This window comes from Ambystoma mexicanum, chromosome 6q (assembly GCF_040938575.1).
Source record: "Ambystoma mexicanum isolate Mex_15411 chromosome 6q, UKY_AmexF1_1, whole genome shotgun sequence".
In the NCBI taxonomy this organism is placed as follows: Eukaryota; Metazoa; Chordata; class Amphibia; order Caudata; family Ambystomatidae; genus Ambystoma; species Ambystoma mexicanum.
The window spans coordinates 726,112,248-726,137,158 of NC_090937.1; the positions used below are offsets into that span (position 1 = coordinate 726,112,248).

General features: G+C 47.1%; 1 protein-coding gene across 4 annotated transcripts in view; it reads left to right on the forward strand.

Annotated features, from left to right (window-relative positions):
• Positions 1 to 490: 490 nt before the first annotated feature.
• Positions 491 to 24,911, forward strand: part of EDNRA (endothelin receptor type A) — a 197,750-nt gene continuing 173,329 nt past the window's right edge. Inside the window, exons 1-2 of one of the 4 annotated variants that reach the window (XM_069631245.1) lie at positions 491 to 622; positions 7,921 to 8,372. In XM_069631245.1, coding sequence (XP_069487346.1) covers positions 7,980 to 8,372 — 393 coding nt within the window. In that variant the 5' untranslated portion in view covers positions 491 to 622; positions 7,921 to 7,979. Of the gene's footprint in view, positions 623 to 653; positions 674 to 1,140; positions 1,398 to 2,166; positions 2,188 to 7,920; positions 8,373 to 24,911 lie in introns of those variants that run through there. The other 3 variants (XM_069631244.1, XM_069631243.1, XM_069631246.1) reach the window with 3 other exon arrangements.

Sequence of the window (24,911 nt, forward strand, 5' to 3'; positions counted from 1 at the left end):
TGAACTGCACCCGCGATGGGCAAGTTGGCATCAGATATGGGCGATTTAGCACCGACATTTGCAGAAATCAAACCAGTCAGACGTGGTACTTCGACCCTCGGAGCAGGTGTCCTTTCTGCATTAGTCGTCTCCTCCCACTGTTAAGCGTTGGGAAACTGCCCATCAACAGGGCTGAAATCGCCCCTCACTGCTGCACTTTATTTATGTGAACTGGGGGAGGTTAGTGGCAAGTCTAGGTAGATGTGGGTGGGGAGAGGGTGCTGTCATGAGGCGTGTCCGTGCGGTAGGAGTGAGCTGCCATGCTCGGCTGCGTTTCCAGGCAGAGGTGTTGTGGAAATCTTGGCGGGAGGCCAGGCGCTAGAAAGGTGTGAAAGCGCCTGGGGGTGCCGTGGCTGCAGAAGAGAGCGTGGCGCCCCTACAATGCACCCGTGTTTGGGGAACGGCCTGGGTGCATTGGCAGACGCCGCTGCTGCAGCGAGGGAGAGGTGGCAAGACCGGGCAAGCGGTGCGGTGCCAGGGGTGGGAGAGCAGGAGCGAGCCTCGTCGTGTGCAAATGCAGTTACTCACACACTGCGCGGCTTCAAGACAGGAAACAACTCGAGTGGGAGGAAAGATGTGTCATGTCAGTGAGTGTGTCGGTTCTGTCCTAGCGGGACATGTCGCTCCCTGCACGGTAAACGCGCTCTCCATGTTCCGTAAAGGCGGGATTCGGCCGCTTATTCAAGAAACGCAAACGTCCGTGTTCTTGCCCACGACCCCCAGTGTTCCGTGGAAACGTGAAGCATGTTTACCAAGATTCGCCCAAACGAACTTGCCAGTGTGGCGTGTGGAGTGGACCCCTGCGCTGGTGTAGTAATAGTGTACACTGGGCCCCCGTGACAGGAGGGTGCCTCGCCTCCTACATTTAGGAAACCTATTGCCTGCAAGATCCCGAGCCGGGCTTCCTTTGGAAGCGCGTCGGGTCTGATTTACAAAGCGTTTTTCAGTGGGAAGATCCCATTAAAACCGCTTTGTAGACCAGGCCCCTCGTGTCCTATAAGGTGTGTGCGGGTGCAAGGGGCGGCATGGGGGAGGGGATTGCACACACGCGCGCTCCTCTCAGCGGAGGTGGGGGGATTCTGCATCCCGTCCCACCCAGTCTGGGCTGTGTGACGGGAGTCCCTGGGTCAGCCCCTCCTCGCCTCCGCCCTGCCCTCCCAGTCCCAGGCAGTGAGCGCTGCAGACCGAGCTCAACGGCGGTGGAGGGGGGGCGCAGACTGCGCTGGGCGAGGTGCTGCGTGTGTGGACCCCTGAACCGCTGGATCTCGGCTTCTTTTCATTCATCCGCTGGTCTTGAGTCGGCAGAGCCCGGAGCCCCGCCGCACCCTGGCAGCCTGCTCAGGCGGACACATCCTCAGGTGAGGGGGAGAGTGACTATGCGCGCAGGGCACACGGTCACCCACATCACCCGCTCGCGCCCCCAACACTGCATGCGTGTCGTCGCCACAACGCGAGTGGCGTGCATCTCACCTGAGCTGCCGTCCCCTCGTGCAGCTTTGATTGCGGGACGGGCGGCATCCGCTACTCCCAGACAGCCCCACAGGCGATGCCAGCCTTGAGTGGCATGAGCCTGGCACCGGCATCTGCGCAGCAGAGCACGACGCCCTGGCATCTCCCAGACAATGCCAATGGCTGCATCAATCTCCTAGGGGTGTTTTTAAAAGCTATTGTTTTTACAGACGGTAAGCCTGGTTTCACTGCTATAGCGCCAACACCCTTCCCGCGCACCTTGGGGTGATGTTGTCACTGCCCCCTCTATGGCCCCGTGTGTGTGCACGTTGGTTGGGTGCACATGTATTACGGAGAGAGCATGGCTGCGCACATCCTTTCATCCAGAGGTGCGTCTGCAGGCTCTCCCGCGCAACTCTTAATGTGCTGCGAAGACGGGCTGCAGTCCGCTCGCCGGCCACCGATGCCAAATGGCTGACCCCCTTCCCGGGAATCCATCTGACACTAATTACGCGTGCCCCGGGGGCACAGGATGTGCGTCTCTCCTGTGCCTGCATTCATCTCTAGGGCCTGGGCACAGGCGACTGCGGGGACGTGATGTTGGCCAGTTTAAGCTCATTGGCAATAGACGCAAGGCGTCCAAGCCGTTCGCAGTAGGCACGCGCTACGTGCGGGACCTGGGACCTCATTTACAAACAAGTAACTTTTTGTCAGCAGCTTTTGCACCATTTTTGCACTGTTTTAGCACTTTATGATACTTTGCTTTTTGCCCATTAATATTTATGCATTTGAGGCTATATTGTATCCACAATTACACAGAAATGGAGCCATAAAATGTATGAAAAATAGATACAATATGGGCAGTTGGCCAACTAGGAAGAGGAACATTTAGTACCCCATTTTTTTTAGGGTCTTTCATTTAAGGCGGTTCTCCTCTCATATAGAGTATACATTGTTATCTTAAACCGTATCACATTTAATTGCTTTTAGAACTTTCAGATGTTTATGTGCATTTTATGATTAGTAGTGTGTTTATTTTTATGAAATTGTGTTTACCATAATAATAAAATATGATTAGATAATGATTCATTCTGGCTGAGCTTACCCTCTCTTCTTTACACTTCAATTGTCCATTCTTCCGTGTGAGCGCCCTCCTTGGTTCCTTGGTCCTCGTTGCTCCCCAGGTCCACGGTTGAGGGGATACCCACCCGTTGGTTTTACATGGGGAAGCCCCATTGAAGATATTTGTGTAATTGAGAGGCCCTTAGTTGCATGGCCCATTCGTCCTGGCTAGATCCGATATGGCGGGCAAGGGATGCGCGGGCGCAACTATCTCGGGCCAGGCGCGCAGCGGACCCCCCTGAAGCCTCGTGGGCGCAGGGGCTCCCGCTAGATAGGCCCGAAGACTATGCGCCCGATTCATGGAATTGTTTGCACTGCTGAAAAGCGACTTCGCACTGCCCACACAAACCCCGATTCGTTGAACTGTGCAACGTGCATTTTTGCAGTACAAAATGACTTTGCACTGACTTTGCACTGCAAAAATACACTTTGCGCAGTTCCATGAATCAGGGTTTGTGTCAGCAGTGAAAAGTCACTTTCAAACGTGCAAAACAAACCACGAATCAGGCCCTATGCTTGTTGATGGATGGTGCGACTACCAGGGACCCCGTCCCTACATGTTGCAGGGAGCTCCCAGCATTTATTTTATAATTGTTCCCTAGTTTGAGGCTGTCAGTGCGCCTTTGTGTGAAGGTGACAGTGTGTGCACAGGTAGGGCTGTCGGGGAGCCCCCAAAGGATTTCAATGAAGCGCCCCCTCGGTAGCCCCCCCTGAGCCTGGTATGTACTAGTCTGTGTGTAATCTGAGGCTCCTGCTCCGAGCCTGGCCCCAGTCTGCCCCTCCCGCGGTGCCTGGTGTGTGTTTGTTTGACTGGTCTGTTGTGCTGCATTCCCGGTCTGTGAGTCTTCTCAGTCTAGCCCATGTCTGGTCTGTGCTTGTTCTGTACCAGGCCTGCGCATGCTTGTTTTAATCTCTTTTTGGTTTGTGCCTGCTTGGCATCTGCTAGTTACTACCATCTGTGTGTCTGGTCTGTAGGCAGTATGTGGCTGTTCTAATGTTAGTGGGAACCAGGTCTGCGCCTGGTCCGTGTCTGGTGTGAGCTTGCTCTAAACCAGGTCTAAGCCTAGTTTATACACAGTGTGTGGCTGTTCCAATGTTGGTGGGAAACAGGTCTGCGCCTGGTCCGTGTCTAATGTGAGCCTGCTCTAAACCAGGTGTAAGACTAATCTTTAGGCAGTGTGTGGCTGTTCTAATGTTAGTGGGAATCAGGTCTGTTCTTGTTCCTGTCTGATGTGAGCCTGCTCTAATTAAGCCTATAGGCAGTGTGTGGCCGTTCCTATGTTAGTGGGAAACAGGTCTGCGCCTGGTCCGTGTCTGGTCTGAGCCTGCTCTAAGCCAGGTCTACGCCTAGTTTATACACAGTGTGTGGCTGTTCCAATGTTAGTGGGAAACAGGTCTGCGTCTGGTCCATGTCTGGTGTGAGCCTTATACTCGATGTCTAAGCCTGGTCTATAGGCAGTGTGTGGCTGTTCTAATTGTAGTGGGAACCAGGTCTGCACCTTTTCCGTGTCTGGTGTGAGCCTGCTCTAATCTAGGTCTAAGCCTGGTCCATAGGCAGTGTGTGGCTGTTCTAATGTTAGAGGGAAACAGGTCTGCGCCTGGTCCGTGTCTGGTGTGAGCCTGCTCTAAACCAGCTCTAATCCTAGTTTATACACAGTGGGTGGCTGTTCCAATGTTAGTGGAAAACAGGTCTGCGTCTGGTCCATGTCTGGTGTGAGCGTGCCCTAATCCAGGTCTAAGCCTGGTCTATAGGCAGTGTGTGAATGTTAGAGGGAACCAGGTCTGCATTGGGTCCGTGTCTGGTGTGATCCTGCTCGAATCCAGGTCTAAGCCTGGTATATACGCAGTGTGTGGCTGTTCTGATGTTAGTGGGAACCAGGTCTACGCCTTGTCCGTGTCTGGTGTAAACCTGCTCTAATCCAAGTCTAAGCCTGGTCCATCGGCAGTGTGTGGCTGTTCTAATGTTAGTGGGAACCAGGTCTACGCCTTGTCCGTGTCTGGTGTGAGCCTGCTCTAATCCAACTCTAAGCCTGGTCTGGAGGCAGTGTTTGTGGCTATTCTAATGTCAGACTGAACAAGGGCTGCGCTTGGTCCTAAGCCAGGTCTCTACCTGGTGTAAGCCTGGTTTGTTCCTGGTCTGAATCTGAACAGTGCCTGATTGTATACTGCCATACACAGCACTGCTGGCTGTTTTGCCTCACATGGCACGTGCCTGTCTACACCCCTGGTGCAGTAGGTGAAAGCCTAACTAAAAGAGCATTAAAAGCGTGTCATTATGGGTCTATTTTGTCAGTGAGCTGAGCACTACACTCTGACTCACTTCACAAGTTCAAAACCGAACATGTACTGGTATTCATTTCGGTAGTACTAGTTACTATTACTACTGCTCTTAGAAGCAGGAGTCGTTGCACACCAAGCACTATCTTAAGCCTGATTATTTTGCTAACAAGCACATTCAAAACATAGCAGGTTTGCTTTTGTATTTCTTTTGCTGTTCGGGTAGTTGGTTCTCTCTCCTACATCAACTACGTGGCAAGAAAGTGCTGGGGTGAGGGAACCGACCCATTGTGCCTTTTAAAAGGAACCATTGCCGTGCATGTGCGAGGAAAGGTGTGCCACGTGTTGGTCCGGTCTAACTATACAAATGAACCAGGCCTTGGATCAGTTAACGGACTTAACCGCAAATAGCACGCAATGACGTCGCAAAGCATAAGTAGCCGCAATATTCGGCGGTGTGAAGGTCAGCTCTCACCGGCTTGGGGCGTATTTTCCCCCTGATCATTTCCTTTCTAGATTCCTCCCTCATCAGTCCTGAAGTAGTTATTGGTGTCCGTCGTATGATAGGTTATTTATGACACCCAGAGGTTTCTAAGTGCAGACACGGGGATCGAACCTATGGTGCTCCATGTTGCCTTGCTTCCAAGGCGAGCACGTTGCCTCTGAGCTATCCCCTCGTGCACTGACCCCAATTGGGGCCTGAGTCCTCAGCCGGACTCCTCTCCCTGCTGCTGCCAACAGACCCAGCGTGTGAGTGGGAAGCATATCTGGTTGCTGATTGAGTCTTTAGTCACAGGCGTCACGGTATCACCAAAGTCACAGTAGTCACAGTTTATCACGTTTCTGTTTTCCTCCACTGATTTCAACGTTACACACTCAGGGCCTAATGCATGGAGCGTTTAGCTTGATGCAAAGGACCTTTGCTCTGACAACAAACACTTTGAACTGCGCCTAATTCTCAGAGCGCTGCAATGTATATTTTCCACTGCACTAAATGGGCCTAATTCACACAAAGAAACAACAAGGGCCCGATTCATGGAATTTTTTGCACAGTTCAAAGTGACTTTGCACTGCTGAAAAAGGACTTTGCACTGCTGGCAAAGACCGTGAATCATGGAACTGTGCAAAGTGTATTTTTGCAGTGCAAAGTCATTTTGTACTGCAAAAATTACTTTGTACTCACTTTGCACTGACTTTGCACAGCAAAGATTTACTTTGCACAGTTCCAAGAATCAGGGTTTGTGTCGGCAGTGCAAAGTCACTTTTCAGCAGTGCAAAGTCCCTTTGAACCGTGCAAAAAATTCCATGAATCAGGAAATAAATGCCTGATTGATAAACGTGTTCTCCAATGGTGGGAAATGCATTGTAAATCAGGCCCAAAGTCTGCTCTTAGTGCTTTTTTTTATTTAGCCCTATTCAGCATGGTGCAAAGAGTACTATTGCAGTGCAAAGTGACTTTGCTGTGCAAGAATACACTTTGCACTGCTCTGTGAATTAGGCCTGGGTCAACGTGTTTGTTAGCAGTGCAAAGCCGCTTGGCACCGGGCTAGGTGCAAAGAGTACTATTGCAGTGCAAAGTGACTTTGCTGTGCAAGAATACACTTTGCACTGCTCTGTGAATTAGGCCTGGGTCAACGTGTTTGTTAGCAGTGCAAAGCCGCTTGGCACCAGCCTAGGTGCAAAGAGTACTATTGCAGTGCAAAGTGACTTTGCTGTGCAAGAATACACTTTGCACTGCTCTATGAATTAGGCCTGGGTCAACGTGTTTGTTAGCAGTGCAAAACCGTTTGGCACCGGGCTAGGTGCAAAGAGTACTATTGCGTGCAAAGTCACTTTGCTGTGCAAGAATACACTTTGCACTGTTCTATGAATTAGGCCTGGGTCAACTTGTTTGTTAGCAGTGCAAAGCCGCTTGGCACCGGGCTAGGTGCAAAGAGTACTATTGAGTGCAAAGTGACTTTGCTGTGCAAGAATACACTTTGCACTGCTCTGTGAATTAGGCCCATTTCAACGTGTTTGTTGGCAATGCAAAGTTACTTTGCACCGGGCTAGGTGCAAAGAGAACTATTTCAGTGCAAAGTGACTTTGCTCCACAAAAATACACTGTGCAGAGCTCTGTGAATTAGACCCGGTTCAACGTGTTTGTTGGCAGGACAAAGTCACTTTGCACCACGCTGAACGTTCCATGAATTAGGCACTCGGACTGTTGATCAAAAAACGTGCTTGAACAGTCTCTCGGGTGTTCAAGTAAACAAAAGCCTTAGTTCTACAAAGTTGTGACATGCAATCCTGTTTCTGTCAAGCATACTGCGCCAATGGCACTCTCACTTGCACTTAATAACGGTTGCACTGCTCTAAACTGCACGGTTGCTATTTTAATATTCTCTGTAATTGTGCTAGCGTCACACGATGGTGTTCTCCTTACACTGCTCCGCTGCACACGTTTGCCTTGCAGCTTTACGCTCTAACTCTGTTGTTAGTGCTGCGCAATAGCTCCCGGCGCATACCATTCTTGCCGCCGGTGTACACTCTGCGCCTTTTCTTTGTTATGAATAAGATCGTAATGCTGCTGCTGTCACAGAATGCAACCCCCCTCGCCCTGGTACACTCTACTCCTTTGGTTATTGCCACAGGTGTTCCTTGCAGTGGTGCAGTACACACTTGCTGTTCTGCACACCCCCCCTCCCCGACGTTGGTACACTGTACACTTGTTAGTATCGCGGAATATGACTGCGTTTACAGCGCTGCAGCCTCCAGGCACACTGTCACTCTTTTTATCCTGCTGCACTCAACATTTTTTGTTAAACACATGCAATTGCTCCTCCCACAGTTTTGCCAATTTACTGTTGTTAAATTGAATAATTTCTTCAGCTCCCAGTGGAGAGATTTGCAGAGAGAAGCAAAGCCAATTAAGTGACCAACATAAATCAATGGATTCCGGGAAGTGGGACATGTGCCTTTCTAGGATTATTTGCTCTGCCGAGATTTTTGGAGCCGATATTTCATTATTTCGTTATTTCATTTGTATTTCAGGCGGAGGCAGTGGACCAGCGGTCGCGTGCTGAAGAGGGCGCCTGTGGTCGAACCCCAGGATGGGCTGCCTCGATCTCTCGGTTTTCTTGCTGCTTGCCTTAGCAGGCCCGGCCCTGGGTAGCCTCCACCAGGCCGCACACTACACCAACTGGAGTGACGTGGCAATCATGGCCTTCAATGGCACAGCGTCCGCCACCTCCTCCTACGCCCCGACCGGCAACCGCTCTGAGAACCTGTGCCTGGAGAAGGTCAGCGTCCACCGGGCCTTCAAGTACTTCAACACTGTGCTCTTCTGCATCATCTTCATCGTGGGGATGGTGGGCAACGCCACCCTGCTCAGGATCATCTACCAGAACAAGTGCATGAGGAACGGCCCCAACGCGCTCATCGCCAGCCTGGCGCTGGGGGACCTCATGTACATCATCATCGACATCCCCATCAACGTCTTCAAGGTAGGCCTCACTGCTGCCGGCCTAAAATCCCTGTGTACATGACCGGCGGTGCGAGTGGCTCCACGCTGCAGGCGCAGTGCTTTGATTGGAGGTGGATCCTGCATGCATGCATGCCGTTCACTAGTTAGGACGCAAACCTAAGCCAACATGTGCAGCCATACAAAGTGAACTATGTGTTTGTGGGATAAGTAAAGTGCTTCGATCGGGATATCTGAAAAACGTTGCAAGCATAACCCTCCACCACTGCCTATGCATACGCTGGAGAAACAACACAGCGCCGCACTACAAACCACTTTACACTGATGGACCTCGTCCCCAGAACAAAGTGCACTACAAGTGCAATATAGACTGCATAATCTTAATCTGCTCCAAATCCAAGCATCCATCAGAGCCCTTCCAGAAGGATGGGTGCTCTTCTATATCCTAGGATCCAGTCTCCCACAGCATGCACCCATAGCTGTCTTTTTTTAAACCACAGTAGAGTTACTTTCACAGGGTGACCAGATGACTCCATGCCACCAGAACCATATTCTTCGAGCCCCACACTTTCATGTACAAGCAAATGCATTCTGGGAAGTCTTTGCTGACTTTAAGTTTAACAAACGGGTCTAAGCACTTGAGGCCATTTATTTGTAGCACAAAAGCCCTGCACAGAGAGAGGGCCATACTGTTGGGATACTGTCATCTGGCAATGTAGCTATATTCAGAGTTGTTCCACTAAGGGCTAAACAATAGCATGACACACAATGAATGGGTCAGACCCATGGACACCCATGTCTGCTGCAGCCTTCTCTGGTGCCGCAGACATAAACCAACCCAAACTACTTATTGCACTCCTCTGACCAACCACAATGCCACCTTCACCGTTGATCATTTCTTATTATTCCAAAAATCCGTGGGGAAAGCGAGCCATTTTTCCCAAGAAGTGCATGGTTGACGGCCCCCCCCCCTTGGTATTTTTGCCAGGCCGTGCATTGGTTCCGAGTTGCCAATTGGCTGCATGCCAAGAGTGACACCTGGCGAAGATCCTGTCGTTTCACTTTATATGCTGGGACCTGTAGACATAGTCGTGAAAAGGAAACTACATGTCCCTGCATGCACTGGGAAAAGCCTGGCCTGGCTATGACAGGAGTCCATTTGGCAGCTGCTGGGTTGGTTAGTAGGGGGCTAGCCTGGCCCACCAAACGCCTTTGAGGCTTTGATTCCTCTTGCAGAGAATGTATGCATCCCAGGGTTGTTATTGGGTAGAAGCAGTTTACTAAGAGGGCACTGTGCAGATTAACGGCCCTCCTTCCCACGGATTGGTTTGCGTTTTCTGCGCCATATTTATTTATTGCTGCACAGCCTTCTGAGAGCCTTTGACCCCCGTAAAGTGTGCTACACAGTACAGGTAAAGAGAATGCATCCATACTCAGGTACAGAGTGTAAACGGCTCCTATGGAAGGACGCAGGGCTGACCTTTTAGAGACTTGAGCTATAGTCGTCTCTTGGAGTGCTTTCCTCACAATCCCGTTTAACCAGGTTTTCTTATCGGGGACATTCCTGGCCGGCTGGATGTCAAGGCATGTTGTACTATTTCCTCTTCTAAAAGTACCAGGCCGTCGGAAATAATAACAATCAGCCGTTAATCCAGCACTTTAGCCAAAGCACTTTGCATGGAATGTGTGCGTGTGCAATTATTATCACTCAACTGAAAATGGCACTCGTAACGCCCTCAAAAGGATGGCAGGATGAGTAGGCCCTGCTGCGCGTAGAACCTGCAACCTGAAGATCACCGCAGTGAGGGTTTAACCCAGTGAGTTATCTTACAAACTGGGGGTGTGATGACTTACCTGGCCAGCAGGATCCCAGGGAGGCGTTTCTCAGTGAAGAGTGGGCTCTGGCGCGCAACTCCTGAAGCATCCCCACTTAGCATGTTCAAGTGCGGTGCAGCGTAGACCCAGGTCCCATATCATGCAACTTCTATTAAATGATGTAGCATAAAAAATTAAAAAAATAAAATTTAAAAAAATGTAAAAATCATTTAGGCGATATGCCCCGAGGTGGCGGGCCCAACCTGTAGGTAACAGGCCGCCGCCCAAGTTGAGGGCCCGAGCGCAGCGAGTGTCTCAAGGGAAGGCCATGCTAAACTTCTTAATATGACGGCAATTAGAGGAGGAGCAATTGCTGAATGGAATCGCACAGAGAATGTATTTTGGGAGCAGAGATAATATTCAGATCGATACATGTAAATGCAAAAAAATCATTGGGGGTGCGCGCATCACCACCATAGTGGTCTCCAGCTACCAGGCCTACTCCGAGAATAACAGTACCAGTTGTTTTTCTGATTTAGATTTTGTTGTGGCTATGGATGTTAAGGAGCCATTGCAGCCCCGTGGCATCACCGGGGGTATCTTTGCAGCCCCGTGGCATCACCGGGGGTATCTTCTACCGCAGGGATGGATGTTAAGGAGCCATTGCAGCCCCGTGGCATCACCGGGGGTATCTTCTACCGCAGGGATGGATGTTAAGGAGCCATTGCAGCCCCGTGGCATCACCGGGGGTATCTTTGCAGCCCCGTGGCATCACCGGGGGTAACTTTGCAGCCCCGTGGCATCACCGGGGGTATCTTCTACCACAGGGATGGATGTTAAGGAGCCATTGCAGCCCCGTGGCATCACCGGGGGTATCTTTGCAGCCCCGTGGCATCACCGGTGGGTAACTTTGCAGCCCCGTGGCATCACCGGGGGTATCTTCTACCACAGGGATGGATGTTAAGGAGCCATTGCAGCCCCGGGGCATCACCCGGGGTATCTTCTACCGCAGGGATGGATGTTAAGGAGTCATTGCAGCCCCGTGGCATCACCGGGGGTATCTTCTACCGCAGGGATGGATGTTAAGGAGTCATTGCAGCCCCGTGGCATCACCGGGGGTATCTTCTACCGCAGGGCTGGATGTTAAGGAGCCATTGCAGCCCTGTGGCATCACCGGGGGTATCTTCTTCCGTTGCCCGGGGTGTGAAGCTGTGGTTAGTGCTGGAAATGGAGAAAATGTACTGGGGGAACCTCTCCCCCCTCCACGCGCGCTGGGTGGTATCTCCTGGGCGGGAGACTGATTGTCAGTGATGTGGGTGGGAATGAGGGGCGGAGTTATGTGTCAAATAATGTGGGTGCCCTGAATATAGGATTCTGGCTGCATTGCATACAAAGTGCATTTTGGAAACATAAGAATGAGCACCAATTTATCAAACATGTCTGTGATAGTAATTCAAATGTGCATTCCTTCTGAGCATGCAATGCACATGTCAGTATAGCTTTGGACTGTTACATTGTTTGACTTTGGGCTGTTGAGCAAATGAAGACTTTCAGATGCAGCTTGTGAGTCGTTGCATATCGCCGGTCGCATCGAGACTCCAAACGTGCAGCTGTCAGGGGCAGAGAGCTTCCTCACCTTGGGGGGCTTTGCACCACTAGACGTCTGCCTCTAATCGGTCCTCCGAGTTCTACGTAAGCTAGTTTTTTGGGTACTAAGCCAGGCTCCTCATAGGGTGTTGTGCATACTTTGTGCATTAGTACACTTCAATAAAAAACTTAATTGCCTACAAATTCTAATTGCCTAATTCAGTACACCTGGTGAGATACTTTGCTTGTGCAAATGCATACCTAAGGAGGTGGGTGGTCGGCTCTTAAAGCCAGGATTCCAGGCTCCCCTCTGTGGTGCAGTTCTCCATTCCTCGGTCTAAAGGTAGACAATGTAGGACAAAGTGAGGGGGCAACCAAGTGAGCTGAGAGCCAGCTGGGGAATAACATCAGAAAGCAATCAAAGGCATAATCATGTGTTTCTTAACATGTATGGTTCTGACCTACACAGCGATAATCAATGTGTAATCATGCTCTTATTAACATGCATACTTATGGCTTACACCGAGATGATCAATGTGTGGTCATGCCCCTGTAAACATGTATGCTTATGCCTTAAAGGAATGCAATGCTGAATAACATTCTCCTTAATGTGTAGCTCATGACTTGGACATTTATTTATTTATTTATATAGCATGCCAAACCCGAAGGTATCTCGCATTGGTTGTCAATGCTCAAGTTATGTGAGATTTACAAAGTTTTTGCTAGGCAAGGTCGGCAGAGGGGGTGCAGACTTGCTGTGACTCTGTCAGGAGGATCCCAAGCCACTTCCTGACACCCCCCCACTGGCCCCTCTCTGGTGGTCTGGGAGGTTCCATGCCCTGGTGAATGCTTCTCTTAGTTCAAGAGGTGGCCATCAACTTGAGCGGGCCAGGGCAAAACGTACAGATCCCCTGGGAACTTGATCCTAAACAGCTCGGATGTAGTCATGGTAGGTTCACCCCTTCTCCATAGTTGGATACCGAGAGGTGGAATTTCATTACCGTTCCCCATCTGTGTGGCACGGGCCTCTTTGCTGGTATCTAGGGTAGTCTTCTTTAAACGCAGAGTTCTAGCGGGACTCTCGCATTTACATTCGTTTCATTTCAGCGTTTGTGGACGGCAAGGCAGGTGTCCAGTCATTTGGTCGACTACAAACTGGTCGACTGCAATTTGGTCGACGCAATTTGGTCGAAAACCAAATGGTAGAATTTTTTTTTTTATTTATATATTTTTTTTTCGGGTTTTCGTTTAGTAAAAAAAGGGGTTTTTAGAGAAAAAAAGGGGGTTGGGGGGTCCCCCCCAAAAAAAATAAAAAAAAGGGTTAAAATAAAAAAAAAAAAAAATTCGACCATTTGGTTTTCGACCAAATTGGTTCGACCATTTGTCTGGTCGACCAATTTTTTTCGACCAAATGTCTGGTAACCCGGCAGGCATACTGCATGTGTGTCCCTGGGGTCTTTTCATGTGTTGGCTGATCTCATACATTCCACTGGTATTCCATGGTCCTGGTTAGGGGGCCAGCAGGGGCAGTACTTGCACGTTTTCCATTCCAAAGCGGCTGCTGGCCCTTCGCTGCGGAAGCCATACGGAACTCTCACATAAGCTCACAGAGTTTCAGAACTCTTTTCCTTCCATTTCATGCACACCCATCTCAGAGTTGATGAATGAAGCCACCTACCTTACAAGGACAGTCCTAGTTCCGCCGGAAGAAAGCATACTCAAGGTTGCAGACTAATGCGGTGTCTTTCTAAAGCAACATGTATCGGATTCACAGATAAGTTATCAGGAGAGAGAGATGTTCAATTCACAAAGATGTTTCCGCAGCTAACTCTAACTTACTCCTGACTTACTCTCCTCTTTCGAGGATTGAGTCAAAGTTATTCCTGATACCTTCTTTGTTAACCGAAAAGTCTCTCGCCGTAAGCAAGTCAAGAGTACACCAGTGTAACTTATTTGTAATGCGAATAAACTCACACAATGCAGTAATTCAGAGTCACTATGGAACAATTATTTTTTAATCAAATGGCATCTCTCCAGGAGTAAGTGAAGAGTAAGTCAGAGCAACTACCAGGAACTTCTTTGTGAATGAAGTAGTCTTTCTCCAAGAGTAAGTCAAGAATACGTCAGAGTTACTACTGGTCATTCCTTTGTGAATTGTATCAACTCTCTCACGGAGGAAGCCAGAGTTACTCCTTGTACCGTATTTGTGAATTTAACAGTCATTCTCAAGGAGTAAGTCAGAGTTACTACTGATGGCGCTTTTTGAGAGTCAATCCCTAGTTTGCAATTGCTAGCGCCTGTACATTTGTACATTTTGATGTGGCTGGGATGAAGAAGGCCCCTTTGGAACAGCACATGTGTTCGTCGCTCTTCTATTTTGACTGCAGTGTGAACTGACTTGTCATTTGCCAAGGCAATCACCATGATGTTGACTTGCTCCAATTCTGCTCTGTTACCTTACCAAGTCCTCAGCTAACACCAGCTTTGTTTGTAGCTTGGTTTGTTGCCATATGTTGTTGCTCTTCCTTCTTGGGAGGTTACAGCTCTGCCTGCAAAATGCTGAGACATCTTGAGCGAATCCGATGCCATTTTTATAAATAATGTTGACTAACATTTAGAAATGGGGCCTCCACTGGCATCATTCAACCAAAGTCAAAGGGGTATCTAACGCCCCATCACACCAAAAGTGGCAAGGGCAGAGGCGCCATCTCAGTAAATCTGGCAAAACCAGACGTCCCATCACAGCAAATCTGACAGAGACAGAAGTGCCATCACACCAAATGTGGCAAGGACAGAGGCGCCATCCCGGCAAATCTGACAAAGGGTGCCATCACACCAGTTCTGACAAAGACAGACGCTCCATCACACCAAATCCGGCGCAGAAAAGCCATTGTATGTTTTTTACTTGAACTTTTGGGGCAGTATGCAACCGGGATAGCTACCAAGTGATTCGAAGCGATGCCCATGAAATTAAAAAATAGCTGGCGTCAGGGGCACGCTACTTGTGCGTGTCTTCCTCTTGCACATTACTAAGCACTTGCTTTTGAAAACGATTAAGGCATTTCTGACTGCTTGATGTTTTTTGTGTAACAAGGGTTCAACTTTGCGCCTCTGTTTATCCTGGTAATACCCTGAGATTTAATTCTAAACGTATTAGCCTTTTTTCCGTCAACATGTTTTACTTGTTTAAGCAAATGTTGAAATTAGAGGATGCGTTTTGTTCCTGTGGTTGTCGGGATCACGGAGTCGTCTCATTCTTTGAAACAGGAGAACTGCTGTTTTTTGGCGGTCTACGAGCATCTTAAACAAATAAAACAAAATCCAGAGTGTAAAGGTCACGCGGCAGAAATGTAACTGGTTTAGATCAAATGATCTAAGAGGAAAGGCTCGGAAATGCCCCAAAGTGGAGAAGCGCGAGGTGGGAGGAAGCTGGGGTTCAGCAGGAACCTTCCCAACCCTGGGAGGAAGCTGGGGTTCAGCAGGAACCTTCCCAACCAGGCATTGCTTCGGTTGCTGATTGTTGATCCTGTTTGGGAGTCTGGTGTTGCAGGGCCACAGCATGTCAGAGCACACTTGCAATTTCACAATATCCCTGGACCGGCACCATGCTTCTTTTAACGACGTTTTTAGCAGGACTGTGACTGTTGAACATCTCTGAAAGATGTCTCACTCTTGCTGACATGACAAGGTCATGTGTGGACGGGCATTGGCATCCTTCTGAGATTTGGCCTGGAATCACTGGAGCTACAATGTGGGGGTCCTCTGCTGCAATACTGGCATATAGACTCACTGGGGCAAATCAGGAGATGCAGGTGAGCATCTTGGATTTGTACCTGCTATGTTGTACCAGATTCTGAAACGGTGAAACTGGACCAAAACTGGAGATTCCTGGAGTATCTTTGAGATGCCCGAGGGAAAATCTCTGTGAATCTCATTGATAAGTGAGCATATCAAAGATGACCCCTGTATACCCAGATATGAAATGTGAACATATCAAAGATGACCCCTGTATATCCAGATATGAAATGTGACCATATCAAAGATGACCCCTTTATATCCAGATATGAAATGTGACCATATCAAAGATGGCCCCTGTATATCCAGATATGAAATATGACCATATCAAAGATGAGCCCTGTATATCCAGATATGAAATGTGAACATATCAAAGATGACCCCTTTATATCCAGATATGAAATATGACCATATCAAAGATGAGCCCTGTATATCCAGATATGAAATGTGAACATATCAAAGATGACCCCTGTATATCCAGATATGAAATGTGAACATATCAAAGATGACCCCTTTATATCCAGATATGAAATGTGACCATATCAAAGATGACCCCTGTATATCCAGATATGAAATGTGACCATATCAAAGATGACCCCTGTATATCCAGATATGAAATGTGAACTTATCAAAGATGACCCCTGTATATCCAGATATGAAATATGAACATATCAAAGATGACCCCTGTATATCCAGATATGAAATGTGAACATATCAACGATGACCCCTGTATATCGAGATATGAAATGTGAACTTATCAAAGATGACCCCTGTATATCCAGATATGAAACATGACCATATCAAAGATGACCCCTGTATATCAAGATATGAAATGTGAACTTATCAAAGATGACCCCTGTATATCCAGATATGAAACATGACCATATCAAAGATGACCCCTGTATATCCAGATATGAAACGTGAGTATATCAAAGATGACCCCTGTATATCCAGATATGAAATGTGAACATATCAAAGAAGACCCCTGTATATCAGATATGAAATGTGACCATATCAAAGATGACCCCTGTATATCCAGATATGAAATATGACCATATCAAAGATGACCCCTGTATATCAGATATGAAATATGACCATATCAAAGATTACCCCTGTATATCAGATAGGAAATGTGACCATATCAAAGATGACCCCTGTATATCAGATATGAAATATGACCATATCAAAGATGACCCCTGTATATCCAGATATGAAATGTGAACATATCAAAGATGACCCCTGTATATCCAGATATGAAATATGACCATATCAAAGATGACCCCTGTATATCCAGATATGAAATATGACCATATCAAAGATGAGCCCTGTATATCCAGATATGAAATGTGAACATATCAAAGATGACCCCTTTATATTCAGATATGAAATGTGACCATATCAAAGATGACCCCTGTATATCCAGATATGAAATGTGACCATATCAAAGATGACCCCTGTATATCCAGATATGAAATATGAACATATCAAAGATGACCCCTGTATATCCAGATATGAAATGTGAACATATCAACGATGACCCCTGTATATCCAGATATGAAATGTGAACTTATCAAAGATGACCCCTGTATATCCAGATATGAAACATGACCATATCAAAGATGACCCCTGTATATCCAGATATGAAATGTGAACTTATCAAAGATGACCCCTGTATATCCAGATATGAAACATGACCATATCAAAGATGACCCCTGTATATCCAGATATGAAACGTGAGCATATCAAAGATGACCCCTGTATATCCAGATATGAAATGTGAACTTATCAAAGATGACCCCTGTATATCCAGATATGAAATGTGAACATATCAAAGATGACCCCTGTATATCAGATATGAAATGTGACCATATCAAAGATGACCCCTGTATATCCAGATATGAAATATGACCATATCAAAGATGACCCCTGTATGTCAGATATGAAATATGACCATATCAAAGATTACCCCTGTATATCAGATAGGAAATGTGACCATATCAAAGATGACCCCTGTATATCAGATATGAAATATGACCATATCAAAGATGACCCCTGTATATCCAGATATGAAATATGACCATATCAAAGATGACCCCTGTATATCCAGATATGAAATGTGAACATATCAAAGATGACCCCTGTATATCCAGATATGAAATGTGAACTTATAAAAGATGACCCCTGTATATCCAGATATGAAATATGAGCATATCAAAGATGACCCCTGTATATCCAGATATGAAATGTGAACTTATCAAAGATGACCCCTGTATATCCAGATATGAAATGTAATTTATCAAAGATGACCCCTGTATATCAGATATGAAATATGACCATATCAAAGATGACCCCTGTATATCCAGATATGAAATGTGAACTTATCAAAGATGACCCCTGTATATCCAGATATGAAATATTACCATATCAAAGATGACCCCTGTATATCCAGATATGAAATGTGAACATATCAAAGATGACCCCTGTATATCCAGATATGAAATATGACCATATCAAAGATGACCCCTGTATATCCAGATATGAAATGTGAACTTATCAAAGATGACCCCTGTATATCCAGATATGAAATGTAATTTATCAAAGAGGACCCCTGTATATCAGATATGAAATATGACCATATCAAAGATGACCCCTGTATATCCAGATATGAAATGTGAACTTATCAAAGATGACCCCTGTATATCCAGATATGAAATATGACCATATCAAAGATGACCCCTGTATGTTCAGATATGAAATGTAATTTATCAAAGATGACCCCTATATATCTAGATATGAAATGTGAACATATCAAAGATGACCCCTGTATATCAGATATGAAATATGACCATATCAAAGATGACCCCTGTATATCCAGATATGAAATGTGAACTTATCAAAGATGGCCCCTGTATATCAGATATGAAATATGACCATATCAAAGATTACCCCTGTATATCCAGATATGAAATGTAATTTATCAAAGATGACCCCTGTATATCAGATATGAAATATGACCATATCAAAGATGACCCCTGTATATCCAGATATGAAATGTAATTCATCAGATGACCCCTGTATATCAGATATGAAATATAACCATATCAAAGATGACCCCTGTATATCAGATATGAAATGTGAACATATCAAATATGACCCCTGTATATCCAGATATGAAATGTGAACATATCAAAGATGACCCCTGTATATCCAGATTTGAAGTTAGACAAGTATAGGGAGGAGTCAGAGACTCACGATAATAACTGAGGCATTGAGTAGGTGTTTCCCCAGGATTCACCTTAAACAACTAATTGAAACCTAGCAATTGGTAGCATTATTGGACCCAGTGAGATGATGCGACTCCAAAAAGAATGTGTTTTGCTTTAGGATATATGTTGTTTGATAATGAAATGAATCCAAATAAAATAAATACATCATAATGGCATTTATATATGTACGGAAAATATATTTTCTGATTTTTCTTAAGAAAAGTTTACATAAAAGGTATGCTGTATTGTTCAACACCCAAAGTGCCCACCTATTCCTGTAGCAGGAGGGCTACATATTCTTCCCCCGGGGGTCAGATATAGATGGGAGAAAGTCCTTCCAACTACTATCAACTCTGAACAATAATTCAAAACACAGTTTTGGCTTTATGTTGTTGTGTGCATTGTGCAGTCAACTAAGACCAACATGAACATGTTTCTCCCCTCTGCACTTTTTGGAAGATTCTTCAGGGCTACTGTGTTTACTTCCAAATCTCCCTGTGGCTTGTATGTCTTTGGAAAAAGAATATTTCTAGCGCTCTTCTCCCTTTCCCATCGTTCCAGGGGGCATCCTGTGTGGCGCGCACATTTTCACAATGTTCCTAACCTTTCCTGTGGGAAGCTAGACCTGCGCCTTGTAACTGGAAGCGCAGCACAGTCTCTAAGGAGTCTTGCTGCCTGCCCTTCTGTTAGTGCTGCAGCCTTTCTGCCTCAGGAGAGCTTGAAAGCATAAGGTGGAGCGGTTGTCTATAACCATCACCTTCATTTGGCTACTCTACCAGCCTGCATAGAAAGTAACTGGGACATTTCCTATTGTCCGAATGATGCTGTTGGACGCCAAAATCCTGATATTCACTCTCGAAGAACAAAGAACATCAACTCATAGTTTTAAAGCATGCCTGTCTCCAGAGGCGTTGCTGGGGGGGGGGGGGGGTTAGGGGTCTATAGCACCAGGTCTTTTGGTTGTAGCCCCCCGGATAGAATCTCAGGGGCTATAACCAAAAGGCTTGCTAGCCCCGAGTCCCGACAATCCCGACATTAGCATAGCCCCGGATATTTTCCAGACCTAGCAACACCCCCGCCTGTCTCCAAAATTCATCCATACCAACGTTCTTTGCGAATCAGGGATAGGGCTCTAGGGGGCAATCTGAGAGGCTCACCTGCATCTCATGATTAACTCTAGTGCACATCTTTCAAAATCGGTCCAGTAGTTTGTGCACGACCCCTTCATTCTGGGAGGGAATCCAGATCTGATCTGCTTATCAAAGGGGGTGCATTGTTTCTGCTGCATTTAAGAGATGACGTTATCAAGAAGACCTTGTGCTCCGCGTGGGGGTAATTGCAGGGTATGCCTTGAATCAGTGAGGGGCTGTCAAGGTTCATTATTTGCATCAATCACAGGCTCAGCCACACGGACAGGATTCCGAGTTTCCAGTGCGTTCCTGGGAGCAGAGATGCAACGGCAGCGTGCGTCACGTGGCGGCGTCTCAACGCGTGTTTATTTTCACGACCTACACATGTTTATGGTAATGCGCAGACGTGACCGGAGGCAGGCGATGGCGGGTGTTCTCTGAGGTGTACAGATGCCTCGGGCGGGAACAGGGCGATGGCGAGAGAGCGTTCCCGGTGGTGATTTATGAGGGCAACGTTAGCAGGCTGGCAAAGTATAGAAGGCCTGTATGCGAAACAGGAGGGAGGGAAAGGGGGAACATAGGAACATATGCTCCCGCTTGACGAAGCAACCCAAAAACCATAGAAACCCCTTCGTGGACAGCCCCACATGTGGCGTCAATCCAGACACATTGAATGATGTTAGTTTGGACATCATCACTGCACATTATTATTTTACTTTATCACAACAATGGTATCACATACAAAATGAAAATCACGTACTACTTCCAATGTAAATGATTTAAGTGGAAAAAACACGTATTGGTTCAGCCAAACACTTCATTAGTAACATGAATCTATTGCAAAGGCCCCACTGGCTTATCACACTACACTCTCTCACACACCCACTGCACCATTCATCTCACTCACGCTAATCCATTGCAACATGTTTCATTCCGCACACATGTAAAAATATGTGTTCTGAAATTCTTCAGCGAAAGTCTGCTGACACAACCTTATATATTTCTTCAACGGTTGACGAAAATTGCATGCCGCAATCACTGTACCAAACGATTGTCTCTTCAATTCCTTTCACAACTATTCACTTACATCTGCGAAAAAATGGACTTCTCAAATAGTTCAGCACTTACTCTACTCATAATGTGAAACAATGGCTGCCCAATTCGTTTGGCACGTACTCTACTCCATATGCCAATGCTTCTAGCTGGATTCTGTACGTCTGTGAGAATAGCAAAAAACAAAGAGGGGATGGCTGGAAGGTTTAGAATTAATCTTAACCTCTGGCATTGCTCTGGGCAACCTTCCAGATAATCGTCCTTCGCCTGCCAAGCCATTACAGAAGGGGAAAGACCATATGCAAATCAGGCTTGGCCCCACCCCAAAAGGGGCAGTCCAGCCCGAACTGCTAGGTCACATCCCTTCTGCATGAGACTACAAGCATCCCCAAGCATGTTTCGGCCTGGTTGGGCCACATCAGGGAGGAGTAGCTTGGGTCTCTAGGCCCAGCAGGCACAGGACCCACGTCTGGGCATACCCGTCCCACTCGGGGTGACATAGCAAAAACAAAGAGGTGATGGCTGGAAGGTTTAGAATGAATCTTAACCAGTGGCATTGCTCTGGGCATCTCTTCAGCAGTTCGGCTGGACTGCCCCTTTTGGGGTGAGACCAAGCCTGATTTGCATATGGTCTTTCCCCTTCTGTAATGGCTTGGCAGGCGAAGAACGATGGTCTGGAAGGTTGCCCAGAGCAACGCCAGTGGTTAAGATTCAGTCTAAACCTTCCAGCCATCACCTCTTTGTTTTTGCTTTGTCACCCCGAGTGGGACGGTTATGCCCAGACGTGGATCCCGTGCCTGCTGGGCCTAGAGACCCAAGCTACTCCTCACTGATGACGCCCAACAAGGCTGAAAAATGTTTTGGGCTGCTTGTGGTCTCGTGCAGAAGGGATGTGACCTAGCAGTTCGGACTGGACTGCCCCTTTTGGAGTAGGGCCAATCCTGATTTGCATATGGTATTTCCCCTTCTGTAATGGCTTGGCAGGTGAAGAACGATGGGCTGGAAGGTTGCCCAGAGCAACGCCAGTGGTTAAGATTCAGTCTAAACCTTCCAGCCATCACCTCTTTGTTTTTGCTTCATCTGTGAGAATAACCAAACATTGGTTATACCGAGTGTGAGTGTATCATTGATAGGTTCCATGTGTTAAAACCGTGGCAAAAATGTCTGTTACACAAAAAATCGCTGCAAAAAGGCTGCGGTTTTGCTGCCGCAATTCATGTAATGGATGCCGGCGATACCCCCGTAGCCCCCGGACCCATTATACAATTTAAGGGGAGTGGGGGACACCCACGCAACCCCCGCTCCTCTTAAATGGTATAATGAGTACACCTTTACCGCAGATTAGTTTTTTTGCCACGATTGTATAACTGCACACCCATATTCACTCGCTAAGTCTATGGAGCATAATTACTCCAATAGCTTACTCGTATCTAAAGTTTGGTTATTCTCACAGGTGGAGCTACACTCAGTATGATAACATTCTTCACTGCGTTTTCAAAGTCAAATGTATTAACAGAAGCACGCCACGGGCTAACATCTTAATTCACTTGGGTACTACAAAGGTCGTTCATGAGTCTGCACGCGGCTGTATACAAAACAAGAGGAAGCAGGGGGAGCTATATGGGATGTGCAGGCTGCTCGCTGCGCCACCCATGGGGTATTTCTCTGTTGAAAGTGTTTTCGTTACGATGCAGTCGCTGTGCCGCTTAGGTGTAGGCTAGATACATGCACTGTACAGGAAGCCGCCCAGGGCATTTGTTATAATGTTCTCTCCGGGTACGCCGGTGCCGCCTGATTATGTTGCATGAGGAGGACGTTTATCTAATTGCAATATAGTGAACTCGATGTATGCTGCAGGGTTTGATAATATGCTTTTGGCGGTCGCCGTGGCGCTAGGGTTGGGTTTACTGGGTGCCATGGCGAGTTCCTTTATAGATGTTCGCTTTGTTGTGCCATTGCCGGTTTATACAGTCGGCTCATTTAGGATCGCACGGATCACCAGCACTTAGTCGGGTGGTTGCTTATGCAAATGGGTAACGCTGTTGTGGCTTGCTGTTGTTCGCCACATTCAATGTAGGATGGTCGCTGTACTGCCAGAGCAGTTTACATATTGCACGATTAATATATGCTTTTTTGTGACCTTGGCGGTCGCCGTGCCACAAGGGCAACCTTTCAGGGGCAACCCCTTGCAGTGGTTTCAGGGGTTGTCAGGGGCTCAGGGTGAGCTTGTGTGCTGGGAGCCACGGAACGGTGTGGGGGTAATGAAGAAGGGCTCAAGATGGTGGTTGTGCGGGTGCAAAATATTCAGTGCTTTTGTTTGTGGATAACCAGTGCTTTAAGTGGGCCGGAGCCAGCCGGGGCTAGGCTCCGGCAGTCTCCTAAAAGTGGGGTTGAGCCGGGACCCTGCCAGGGCCCACCGGTCCCACCACAACGTTAGCGGGACACATGCGCCTGCCATTAAGTCAAGCAAGCTTACAGAAGTGCCTGGTTTGCTGGCTCTTCTGTCAGTCACTGTAACTAGCTCTGGTGACCCCTTGCACGAGGGGTCACCAGAGGACGTTACTGTCCCTTTGTTTCGCCACCCACTCCCCAGGTCACAGATGCATCTTTAACCCTCGGCAAACCTGGGGACTCTGACATATTTCGAAGTTTATTAAAGCTGGCTTGAAAAGTACACAATTCAAGCCATCTTTTATAATGCTTTGCCGGTGGACAAAGATGCCTCAAGCTTTTTCCATTGTCAAAGCTTTATAAAAGATGAATTGAATCGGGTACTTTTCAAGCCATCTTTTATAAACATACAAATGTTTTAAACAGATGACTTGAAAAGTACGCAAACCATAAGGTACGCACATAAATATATAAATGTTATATATTTGTGTGCCCACCTTACTATGGTTTGTGTACTTTTCAAGCCACCTTTTATAAACATAGGAATATGCTACATATTTCTATGTTTATAAAAGATGGCTTGCATATGACACCAACCATAGTGCAGTACACATACAAATATATACATGCTTACATTCATTTATATATTTGTTTGCGTCCCTTACTATGGTTTGTGTACTTGATTAAGGCTACGCCCATCCCACAAGCCACGCCCCCAAATGAGCCCCCCCCCCCCTCGATTTCTTACCCCACTTAAAGCCCTGTGGATAACGTCTCGTTTACAGCATGCTAATTGGGAGATAAACGGTACAATCAGAGTGTTTGGGTAGGTTTCCAGTGTGATGGTGCAGTGTGTTGCACCTGTGAAATGTGATGTGCACATGAAGTGCAAAGTTGCATGTGCAGCGTAGGGTTGTATTTGCAACCTGTGAGAGTCTGTACAGTATAGGGGTGTATACTCTGTGTATATATGTAGGTTCAGGGCAAGGGTGTATGCACTGTGTGTGGCAAACGTGCATGGTGTGAGGGTGCGTGGCAGTGCGGGTGACAGGATGTGTGCGTGTGTTCCTTACCGCAATGTGTGCATTTCTGCAGTGGACTAGTGATTGCATAATGTGTGGTCGTGTGCAGGTTAAGGGTTCAATATGTCAGAGTGCCAATGTGCAAGCAATGAATCGGGTTTATGTGCAGTGTGCCAGCATACGCAACATTTCATGGGGCATCCAAAGTGTGGTGGTGCAGAGGAAAAAGCAGGCAAAAATCGTCAGGGCGACAAAGGAGAAAATCGAACCCAGGACAACCCATGGAAGTGCAGACTATCGGAGAAAACACAGTGAAGTAAGAAGGAGGAGAAGAGAAGGCAGAGGAGAGAGGTACATTCATCCGGGGGAAGGCAGCAGAACACTCCAAAAGGCCCATGAAAAGTGCCAGCGGATTTGGGGAAAGAGTTATGCGGTCCAATAAACAATCAGCAGAGATCCCCAATGCCACCCAGAACCATATACAAAGTACTCTGAAAAAGAC